The sequence below is a fragment of the Anastrepha ludens genome, chromosome 4, assembly GCF_028408465.1.
Source record: "Anastrepha ludens isolate Willacy chromosome 4, idAnaLude1.1, whole genome shotgun sequence".
Taxonomy (NCBI): Eukaryota; Metazoa; Arthropoda; class Insecta; order Diptera; family Tephritidae; genus Anastrepha; species Anastrepha ludens.
In genome coordinates, this window is record NC_071500.1 from 116,654,005 (window position 1) to 116,666,453 (window position 12,449).

Sequence of the window (12,449 nt, forward strand, 5' to 3'; positions counted from 1 at the left end):
TTAAAGTTCCGTTAAAAAAATTTAAATACTGCAAAATTGATGTATCATTTTCGCAATCGCGTTGTGCAATTTGTTAGTTTTGTGAACGTTTTAGAAAGCATACGTTATTTTTACAAAATGAGTTCCGCGTATGAAAAATGATTTGGAGTAGTGTTCCTACGTACACATCCTATAGGTCCAAAAATGTCACGTGCATCTGCAGCAAAATATTTAAAGAAGTCGAAGACGGTCATAAATAAATGGGTGCAACTTCCCAGATGAGACCAAAAAAAATATCTCTCCAAAGTAAGATCAGAAGATCATTCGTTTGTTTGTAACAAAGCCGAACTCATCGTTGCATGAAGCTGAGAAGATTTAAAAAAATTGATGTATACGTGCAGAAAATTTCAAATCCCGAAGCTTATTGGAAAACCCGCTGCTCCCATTATCACACACTGAAATAAAGACTTGCATGAACTAAGGCAAATTCAGAAATGAATTAGGCAAACCCAATATTCACGAATGAATCTTCCTCTTGAGTAAATGGTTGCATTGTCGAACCTGGTGTTCTGCTGATAGTCAACAATACGTTTGAGGCTGCTTTTCTGAAAAATTATTAGTTTTCATGAATAAAATTTAACAAAAAAAGATCCCAAGTATCGAAACCGTGGAAACGGCGAAATGGGATTAAAAGGTTGGATTGGACTTCGCAGTCGCCAGATGACCCTATTGAAAGGGCCAACCCTTTGGTCAAAGCTGTTTAAGCAAAATCTCAAAGGAAAACAAATATGGACGCTAAAATAGTTATCAAGGCAAATGATTTAGAACCGATTACGTCCACAATGTGCGCAGAAATTAACACAAAGTATGAGTCAAGGATGTGCAGCCATTATTAAATATATTGCGTATAATAAATATGATATTATAAACTCACACGGGCAGTTTGTTAGAATCGAATTGGTTAAATAGTTTCCAGGTTATGGCAGTCACACCTCTATTAGACAGGCTGCAGACTAACTAAAATAATTAAACTACATACTGCTCACTTTGGAAGAGCTGGTACAGACTCGAAATATTACTTAATTCAGAAATAATTTTTATTAGAGGAGAATTTTAAGAATAATATGAACTGGGTATCCCACATAAAACATTGAAATATGTAGGTTACGATTCGGAACATTGAATTGTAATTCCATTTACGATTCAGATTATAAAAGAGCTTGAGAGAAAGGTTTCTCAAAGTTTTGAGGTCAACAACCTGAAAACGTGGTTTTATTGGGGCAGGCGTTCAGTGAAAATTAACGAACGAAAAGCAAATTTAATAAAAACTTTTTGTGTGCGCTAGTTACCGATGGTCACCTTCCAACCAGTAGCAACCCAGAATCACCGATAGTCACCGTCAACCCAGCTACTACCTACCAACAGCGGATACGAGTTCAACAAACTAAATTGGCACAGATATGAGTACATACTTACAAACATACATACATATATACACACAAACGTAAGCATTTATTTTGTTAACCTCTTCCAAGAATTATTTCCAAATTGTTTCTTTAAATATATTATATGCTTGAATTGCACAAATATTAACATTCTACCTGAATTTATAATACAACAACAATTTCCGAAAAGTATTTTGCTTTTATTAATAATATGAATAATTAAGTCAACTTTACTTTTCCAAGAATTGTTTTAATTTTAATAATAAAAGTGCATAATTGCATTATACATTTAAGTCACTTTTACTTTTCCGGGAATTGCTTTGTTTCTTTGGTCTTTTTGTAAAAATTATTAACTATTGAAGTAGTATAAGTAAAAGAAAAACTTAAAATAAATTGCAATTATTATCAATCAATCAACAACTCCTGTTGTTATTCATTAACTCGCTCTATTCTGTTGATAATCTTACTTTGATCTCACTAACGTAGTGTAAAGAAGCTTTAAGGTATATGGGTCCAAACGAGAGCTAACATGCCGCTCGCTTTAGGGACGATATTATTGTATGTAACGAAAAATTTAATTTTGTGTCAAAATAAAGACCAAAGTATTTAACTTCAGTAATTTGCTTGAGTGAATCTGAAATGAGAAGCCCCGTAGATATTGAATTGTGCTTCCTAGTGACGGCGCAGTTAGAGCACTTTTCAATATTCAGAAACAAACAATTTCGAGTAAACCAAGAGTTAAATTTATCAAGGCTAGTCTGAAGGGCTTAGGAGTCTCCAAAATTCCTTATTACTGAAAATCGCTTAAAATTGTCAGCATATAAAGGAAATTTAGTCATTATTAAGTTATAAAAAGAGTGAAGGTTCTAGAATGCTGTTTTGCAGGTCCTTTCATGCCGCCACAAATGGTTGAGAAAGTACGTTATCAAATGCTACCACAGAGCGTCTGCTGCAAAGATATAATTTGATCCACTTCAGAATATTGGAATGAAAGTCTAAGCAGCATAATTTTTATATTAGAATTTGTATGCGAAACTTTATTGAATGCTTTTGAAAAATATGAATTTATATATTGTCAATTTGACAGCCAAATTGAGAAGCCGCAACAGTAAGATTGGATGCTGTTGATTTGCCTTGTCAAAACTGTGCTGGTTTGGGGAAATGAAACCATTTACTGAAAAGGTTAGCTTCTCTTTAATGATGCACTCATTCACTAATGCAATTCTCGAAACAATAGATAGTTTTGATATATGTAAGTCGGTAGCTGGCAACATCATTTTTATGCCACTTTTGAAAATTTGAGCTATTCAGGCTATTCTCCAGACATTAATAAACTCAAGGGACGATAAAGACTTCTTAAAGATTAACGCTGAAAGCACAACCAGAGAGGAGCGTTTCTTTAAAATACTTGCTGACAGGCAATCAGCATTTACAGGATTAAACGGTTTTATAAATGCAATGTCTCTCAAAAATCTTTTTCCGTTAGAGTTACGGATTCAAAGGAGACCCATTCGTCTAAGAAGTGATAAAAGCAGCACAAAAAGTACTCAAAAATTAACTGCATCTTCTAAAGAATTAGAGAGTCTGTCATAAAAAAAAACTGTAGAAGGTGAATATATTTGAGCAAGATTTACTGGATTTGATATAGCTCTGGAAAGCTTTGCATTGTTTTAATGCTCAATTCGTTTCTACTGATGTACTTTTGTAGAGAAGCCTATCAAATTCACTAGAAATCCGTTGAAAGGTCACGAGTCTTGAAAAAAAAATATATTGAATGAAGAACCTAATATTAAGCTCCTACATGATAAATTATTGTTTCCCCCTTTTTTTTTTGCTACTCCATCTTCATATTAAACTTATTAAAATGCTCACATTTCTTCCTAGTGATTAATTAATTTTTCATTTTGAAAATGACCATTGGCAGGCAGCATCTGTTAAATATTAATATACACGGCCGACACTTCGGTTTCAGGGCTTAACATGTCGAAGTCGCCAAATTAAATTCTTTTAATTTGTAAGGCCGCAATGAACAAGTTGTTAACCAGGATGTGTCAACAAAATGGTCCGGAAGCGCTAGTTGGATTCTGGATGAATCACCACTTTAACCAACCATGGCGATAATGAGCAAACCCAGTGCTGCCACTTAAATATGAAATGTGAAATTTAATTTATAATTTTATAAATTTCTCGTTATTTATCATTTTATTTTCTGTTTTATGCCACACCAAAAAATATCACTCTGAACAAGATTTTTTAATTTTATAAATTTATAACAGTTGACATATTGCACGGTACGATTAGAAGAAAGCAAAAGAAAGGCATTAAAATTTATTTCCCATATACATACGAGGGGACAAACAAAAGTTCGGTAAGTCGATAATATATGTGTGTATGTATATATAAAGAGTGATTTTTAAAGAACTATAGGAAAGTTTTTTAAAAAAACACACGTAAAATTCCGAGAAATGCATGAAATTTTATTTATATCGATAGTATAGTCCATATAATTTAATGTTTGAAGATTATTTCATGCAAATGTTCACCGCGACTGCGCTTCAAATGGTCCATCCGCTTAGTCTTCTGGATACAGTGGAAGCTCTTGCAATTCTTCTGACTGATCTTCACTCCAAAATCGACAATTCTGCTTATTTACGTACCCATTGATCCAAAAATGAGCTTCGTCGCTGAACACAATTTTTCGATAAAAAAAGTGGATCTTCGGCCAACTTTCCAATAGCCCATTCACCAAAAATTCTGCGTTGCGGTAGGTCATTCGGCTTCAATTCTTGCACCAGCTGTATTTTGAAAGGCTTCACTCCTAAATCCTTTCGCAAAATTTTCCACATTGTTGAGTAACAGAGGCCCAATTGCTGCGAACGGCGACGAATCGATAATTGTTGGTCATCATTAACATCATTAACTTTGAAGCGCGTTTTCTCGGCTTTTCATTTTCACGATTTTACCTAATTTATGTACACGATTGCAAAAAAACTAAACGAGCTATCCATTTCATTCAAAATGCGTTATCTTCAGTATTGTTTTCTCTTCTATGTGAACTAAAAAAAACATCCAAAAACTTTTTTAAGCGACTTTTTTACCCAGTTGAAGAGTTTTTTTTTTCCTTGAAAAACCACTTTTTTTTCTACCTTCCCCAAAAATTCGAATTTTACGTGTTTCTCCCAATTTTCCTAGTTCACATCGAAGATAATTACATCAAAATTAATAATCTTTTTTTTTTTGTTTTCAGATGAAAATTGCTAGTTGTATCTTGTACAGAAGTTGGATACTTCAGTGGCAAGGCGCTCTGGGAATCTATTGATAACTCGGCTTACAATATATTGTTGGGGATTGTACAAATTTTTTTTTTTTAGTTCAAATATATATTAAACTATCCCCAAAACTTCATTTGGCTAATTGTTTTTTTTCTCATCCTACAACGCTTCGCGAAAACTACTGAATTTAGGACATCTAATTGGCCCGCCGGCCTTAACAGAACACGTATTTTTATAATAAAATTCAATGATTTGCAAGCGTTCTTTACGGCTTTCGATGTCAACTCAAGTATGTGGAAATTTTCAATGAGTTCCAAACTGCATATAAAGCGGACACTCCTTCTCTTAAGACTATTTGTAAGTGGTATTTAAGATTCCAGACTAGACATTTTTCTGCGTAGGACGAGCCTCCAGAAAAATGGCCAAAGTTGTCGTAGCCCTGGTGAAGCGAAAAATTGGTGAGGACCCTCGAATGACCCAGGAAATTATATGCAGTGTATTGAACTTAAATCCTATCGTAGTATCGCGTATATTGCATAATGGTTTGCAGTACACAAAGAAATCTGCTCTGAGTTCCACGAATTTTGAATGAGAATCAAAAAGAAGCTAGAGCAAATTTTCTTCAATTATTTTAAAGAAATTTCTAAAATGGAGAGTTTAGCAACTTTAGTATGATCTTAACGAGTTACGAAGCTTGGTTTTTAAGGATGACCCGGAAACCAAACTGAATTCCATGGTATACAGGTCGAAAGCAGCAAATCCCCCTGTGGAAGCCAAGCAGCAAAAGTCAGCAACAAAAGTGATTATCTCGGTATACTGACCAGAGCAAAATTTTTGCTGCTATACTGAAAACTTTGGTAAGCAGTAAATGTTCAAAAAATTTCTTGAAAACAGGAAAAAATGAGGAACTGCACCGCTACTTGTTACACCAGGAGCTTACACTGCTGAAATGACGAGTAACTTCATTGCGCTTTCTGTCATTGAAGAAATTTGTCAAAGCCATATTCGCCGTGTAATTTCTGGTTATTTCCAAAAATTAAAAAAAAAAAATTGATAATAAATGCGGTTAATGCTCAACTTAAATAGCTGAAAAACTGTTTTTAACAGTTGATTCACAGATTAAAGAAATGTATTTAAATTAATAAGGATTATGTGATTATGAAGATTAAAAATAAAATGTATCCTTTTCTCAATTCTATTTACCGAACTTTAGTTAGTCCCCTCGTATATGTATGTATGCATTGCAGTTCATTGAGCGAGCAACATATTAATATAATAGCTGCATCAAAATGGATGTAAAAAATGGAAAAGGTGTAATTAGTACATAGAAGTGGTAAGAGCGACTCCCAGAGCGAAACTGAGACTGAAAGTGAACTTGATTTCGGTGCAGTCAGCGAGAAGTATTAAAATATTAAATTAAATTTATGTTGTTATATTTTTTTTATTAAGTTTTTCTTAACACCGACATACATATATGACATTTTAAAAGAGCTTCGTGAAATCAAAAAGCAAATGCAAAGAAGCGAGAAGAGTCATATAAAGAAAATATTGCCAAGTTAACCGGTGAAATAATATCGTTACGGCCCGAAGTTACGCAATTAAAAGCATGCAACTTGTTTCATACGGTCACTACGCTATTGCTATCTTTGCTATTTTGTAAATTAACTCCTTTCAATTGTTTTTGGCCAAAAATTATTATCGGATGGCACCATGAGATAGGTGAATCATCTGTATTTCATCTTTGTGCTTATGATTTTAATAAAACATTGGCTTTATTGGTTGCAGAAACGAGTGGTACAAAAATTTGGCGGAGACGGAGTTACAGTATTCTTCCGCTCTGTCGTAAAGCAAATTGTGGCGAGCAACATCGGGGAATAAAGCATGCAAATCTTCCTAATTTTTTGAGAATTCATTTACGCCTCTTCCATTGAGTTGCATAATTTCTATATGGAGCATAATAGTCCTATAATAAATAAAACAAAAATTAGCAAATTATTTTTTTAGGGCCTTTAGTGTTGCTAGGGTCTGTCAAAGCTCGCGCCTAGATATTGTTTTAAAATAAAACGTGTACAAATTTGGATTTTTTTCGGTTGCACTATTTTTATTCAAAGTTCGGCTCATAGCAATCAAATGTGAGGAATGGCATCATTTAAATGTCCGCGTGGAGCTGTTGTCTCCCATCGGACCCATCCCTAGGTGGCGGATCGGGGAATGCTCGGCAGATATGCAGGGTAGATGGGAAATAAAATACCACTCGCGGACCAAAACAAGCAAAACATTTAAACATTTAAACATTTTTCATTTCGCACAGTGTGGGGCATCAGGCCCGATTCCAATAAGATCCTGATTATGGCATACTGGAGTGAAAGCAGATTGCAAGCGGGCCGAAGCAGTGAACCTTTGTAATCCAAGTAAGCGGAGTGAAATCTTGCTGAAACGACTTTCAGAAGGGTTCTCTATTTCTCCGCCCTATTAAAACCTGACAGGTCTTACAGAGCGCTCAAGGCACGTAGCCTTAATTGACTATGTATGTTGGGTTGAGATAACTCCCCATTAGTCCCCGATCGAAGTCTGTCTCTGAACTCAGGTACCCATAAGGACCTGTGTCAACCCTAGTATGCCCTCCCAGTTTTCATAGATAACCATAGGACTTACGGGTAATACATACACGCGCGGCGATAGCGGCTCTAAGTTAGGGCCCTATAGCATGGAAAAGAATAAGCAATTAATTGAAAAAAAAACAGCAGTAATATAAAAATGTCGAAATGTACATGGCGACATCAGAAATATGTGTAGCATTATAAAACGTGCACACACAGAGGTAACAAAACAGCTGAAAATCGATGAGTGCACCACCGGCGCTATGTCTGCACCAGCGCAAACAAGGAAAACAACGGCGACTGAAAACACTGCAACTCTATCCGCAAAAAGGGAGGGAACTAAAATTAGACCTAATGCAGCTCACCCTGGATGGTGTTGCAACAGTCAACCTAAAAACCCTTTGCATCACATTGCAATGCAAGGGCCTTATAACAGAACTGAGCTCGGAGGAAGAGTTGCTGGACGCGATACCAGAGCAAGCTCAGATAAAGAGGCCAGATAAAGCCGCCATCAAAAGTATGCATTCCAAAGGTTCTGACGCTCGCTTCCCTTAAGGTGGGATGGGTACGCTGCCGCGTATCAGAGGTCATATCTCCAAAAAGATGCTATAGATGCCGGTCATACGATCATGTAGCGACAGTATGTAAATCATCTGATCGCACGAAACTCTGCCGTCGTTGTGGTGAGGACGGTCACATGGCAGCGAACTGTAGAAGTGCAGAAAAATGCGCACTATGGGATGGAGCACACAAAGCTGGCAGCGCAAAATGCCCGCGCTACCAAGAAGCGGTACGTAAAATCAAGTGATGAAAATCCTGCAACTCAATACCCACCACTGCAGAGCTGCGCAGGACTTACTCGGGCAAACAGTCGTCGAAAAGAAAGTAGACATCGCAATGCTTTCGGAACCCTTCCAAATGATGAACTCTCACAGCGGGATAGCAGACACCGAAGAACAAGCAGTAATCTGGGATGTAAACGACAAAGTTCCTCACCTTGTAAAGGGTTCACGTAGATGAAGTTAGACGGCATTCTCTTTGTGAGCTGTTTTGCACCTCCACGATGGTCAATTGAAAACTTTTCTTCGAAGACGGCGGCACTAGAGCTAGAACTTAGGGGTAAGTGACCTATTCTAATTGCAGGTGACTTCAACGCATGGTCCAGAGGTTGGGGCAGCACGTATACAAACGCAAGGGGGAAAATTGTAGAAGAAACGGTTGCAGCAATGGACCTTGTATTGCTCAACACTCCGGGAGTATATACGTTTGATTGCACTAGAGGGCGCTCTATAATTGACCTAGCATTTGCTGATCGTACCACAGCGAATCGCACAAAATGGAAATTGGACGAGTTAATTTATACTCATAGCGACCACCTGGCCATTGTAGTGGACGTACGCACTGTAATGCCGAGCACTGCATCTAAGACAGTCAAGAAAAGATAGAAACAAAAAGATTTTGACGCAGTGGCTTTTGGACAAGTATGGGCAGACACTTACATCTTCCGCAAATCAGCAGAGGAGATGACAGAAGAAATAGCCATGCGATTAGAAAGAGCTTGCGACGCAACGATGACAAGATCTAGATACCGGGGAAACCGAAAGTCAGCATATTGGTGGACAGATGAAATAGCTAAACTACGTAAGGATAGTAACTCGGCTAGAAGAAAAGCTCAAAGAGCGCGAGGTCGTACAAACTACGATGAATTTCAGGATGATTATAACTGCCGAAAATTGTGGCTTAAAAACGCAATTCAAAAAAGCAAAACTCGTTGCTTTAGTACTATTTCCCCTACAGGAAGCAGGGGACTCACAAAATGGCGTAATAACAGAAATTGCAATGGTTCCACAAGTTACAGAAGAAGAAGTTCTCAGCACCTTAACGAGGATAAAGGATAGCAAAGCCCCCGGGCCTGACGGGATTCCCAATATAGCGTTAAAAGAAGCAATACGGTCAACTCCGAAAATTTTTACAGACCTATACATGGCATTCCTTACCGAAGGAAAGTTCCCAGCGAGATGGAAAATACAACGTCTGATTATTCTGCTTAAACCAGGTAAGCAACCCGATCTACCTTTGTCATACAGACCCATATGCCTGCTGGACACAGTGCGGAAGGTACTAGAACGCATTATCTGCGAACGACTTCAGGAGAATCTGGAAGGCTCGACAGGTCTCTCAGACAACCAATTCGGCTTCCGGAAAGCTAGATCTACGGTGGATGCAATAAGAACGGTGGTGGAAATAGAACACAGGGCTATGAGTGCGGGAAGATCGGCAAGAAAGTTCTGCGCTGTGATCACCCTAGATGTTAAAAATGCTTTTAACTCGGCAAACTGGCCTAGCATCATCACGGCCCTCAAAGATTTCAATGTACCAGCCTACCTTGTCCGCATTACAAGCAGTTATCTAAGTGACCGCATTCTGCGATATGAAACTACAAATGGACAAAAAACGAACAAGGTCTCCGGTGGTGTACCACAAGGATCAGTTCTGGGATCAACTTTGTGGAACATCATGTACGATTCAGTCCTGAAGGTGAAGCTCCCGCCAAACGCCAAAATTGTGGGATACGCAGATGATATTGCCCTGTAGCTAGTCGATGTTAAACTTGACCTCTTAAAGGAAAAGTGCAACGATACTGCAGCGAGAGTGCAACGATGGGTTAACGAGGCTAAGTTGAATTTAGCCAGTCACAAAACGGAGGCAGTTCCATAGTAATAAGTGCTGGAGGGCGAAAATTACAAATTTGTCGATATGTTGTTCATTCAATAATTGTAACAGGTTGTTCTATAGTGTAGTTTTTATGCTTCTATGTCTTCCAGACGACACTAAGAAGTCACTTTCGGACGTAACACTTACAGGCAACAGTAAGGAAAGAAGAAGATAGTAAGAAGACGAGAAAGCTATAAGTTACTACATCGCCACTTCCACGATAATAAATAGGTACTAATATACCCAATATATTACACAACGGCCGAGCTTCGGCTTCGACGATAAGTTAATTAATCAGTGTTAAATAATTACTTAATTATTGCTTGCTTTTTTAATAAAATATAGGATTTTTAAAAATCATTGGTTATTTATTACTCAAGCCATTGAAATGTTGGGTTCGGTTCGGCCTCAAATCGGTTTTCGGCTTCTCTGGCATGTATGTATTGTACATACATACACACATATGTATTTACAAAATTTCACACATACAAAAACTAACCTGCTCGACAATGGAGGCCAGTCGTCCGAGGGCTAGGCCATGGTTGTCTTCCCTTGTGATGACAGCGCTTCCAAGTTTTACCACTAAACGCCGTGCATACTTCAGTTGGCTTCTTTCAGTGAATGATGGCTTGGGCTTTTCAGAAAGAATGCTCTAAAATTAAATAAAAGCAAAAAGTGTGTTTATAAGAATTTTTCTCAGAATGCATTTCTCGACTAAATATAACATACACACTTGCAACTATATGTACATAAGTATATAGTATGTATCGTTAACTTGGAATACACTTTTATCGTCTATCGCCAAAGCGCCACTTCCTCGTGGCGTATGGAAGTTTATAAGGCGATAATATTCATTTTACAAAAACAAAAACATTTCTGTGGAATTTTAATCTTTCAAGCAGGTTCCCAGACGATTTGTACTTGTCGCATTTTAAAAATATATAAGTACATGTAGAGCATGCCTCGCAATTTCTTTCAAGTGTTTACGAAAATTTTGCAAGCCTAGTCGAATCCATACAAGGTGATAGCAGTTTAATATCTGATATGCTTTTTGTTTTTGTTGTGGTACTGAAGACCGAAATAGAAATTCAACAAATGAATTCTATCCACATATATGTATATATGTATATTTATGTCGTTTAAATTAATGAAAAACGTTTAACAAAGTTTTGTTAATGCTAAGGTTTCTGAAAAAATAAGTCGAGAAGTTGTTAAATTACGTTAAACGAATCCCTTAAGAGTAATAATAATAAAGAAAACACTTTTCACGAGAATTTATGAAGTGCCAAAAGTTGTAAATTTTTATTTCATAACATATTTTCTTTGCAACTGCCTCAAATATCTTCGTTCCCTTTTCACCTCAACAGCGTTTGAATGTGTGATACTGATAGAGTTGGAAACAAAATAATGGTGCTTTTATTCGAAGATACGCCTACTAAGATTTCCGAGAAATATTTTGGTGGAACATTTTAACTCTCCACCAATCTTATAAACTTCATGCTATCGATAGGGGACGCCCAAGGAAAAGATGGCTAGAAGATGTGGAAGCTGATCTTAGGAAAATGCGCGTGCAATGTTGGAGGGCAGTGGCTATAAATCGAGATCGATGACAAGAAGCTGTGAAGGAATGGTTCACCAAGGACTGTGAAGCTAAGAAGAAGAAGAAGAAAGTTAAAAGACAAAATTTATAAAGCTGCGGTTAGACCTGCAATGGCGTATACCTCAGAACACTGGCCGCTATATCCTAAACAAGAAAAAGAAGCCATGTGGCGAAGATGAGAATGTTTCGATGGGCATCGGGCGTAACAAAACTGGATAAGATAAGCAATAAACACATCAGAAGTAGCTGTCATGTGGCTCCAATAATTAAGAAATTCAGATAAAATCGCTTACGTTGATATGAACACATTATGAGAACAGCTGAATAGCTTACAACAAAGAAATTTGTAAAACAGCCGCTACCATCAATGGGACGTGGCCGACATCGACCCCTTAAATTCTGGCTATACACTATTAAAAACGGTATGCAGCGAAGGGAAGTCAACGAAGGGGCAATCCAGAATCGATTAACCTGGAAATCAAGTACGAGGAGGGCCGATGCCAAATAAGGGACCTTGGCGAGGGCAAAGAAAAAGAGGAGAAAACAATCTTTTAAGGCATTATCAATGGTAAATATTGTTTTTTACAAGTTTTTTTCATATAGTTTAGATAAACTTGAGAGCAAATTAGGAAAACTTCAATATACTTTAAAAACATGTGGCCTCTAAGGACAAAACGACAAGTGGTCCTATTTTCAATATTCTTTCATTAATCTTATACAGGGTGCGCCATCTTTTATGTCGGCATGAAAACATTGAATAACTCTGAAAAAAACAACTGATTTGTATAAGTGAAGTATTTTTATTTGGTTTGGTTATTTACAATATATTAAAACTATT

At 37.1% G+C, this 12,449-nt stretch overlaps 1 protein-coding gene across 1 annotated transcript in view; it reads right to left on the reverse strand.

Moving 5' to 3' along the window:
- Positions 1-12,449, reverse strand: part of LOC128860787 (delta-1-pyrroline-5-carboxylate synthase) — a 52,241-nt gene that overhangs the window by 20,421 nt on the left and 19,371 nt on the right. Inside the window, exon 2 of the mRNA XM_054098532.1 lies at positions 10,511-10,663. Within this exon, the coding sequence (XP_053954507.1) occupies positions 10,511-10,663 (153 nt within the window). The remainder of the gene's footprint in view (positions 1-10,510; positions 10,664-12,449) is intronic.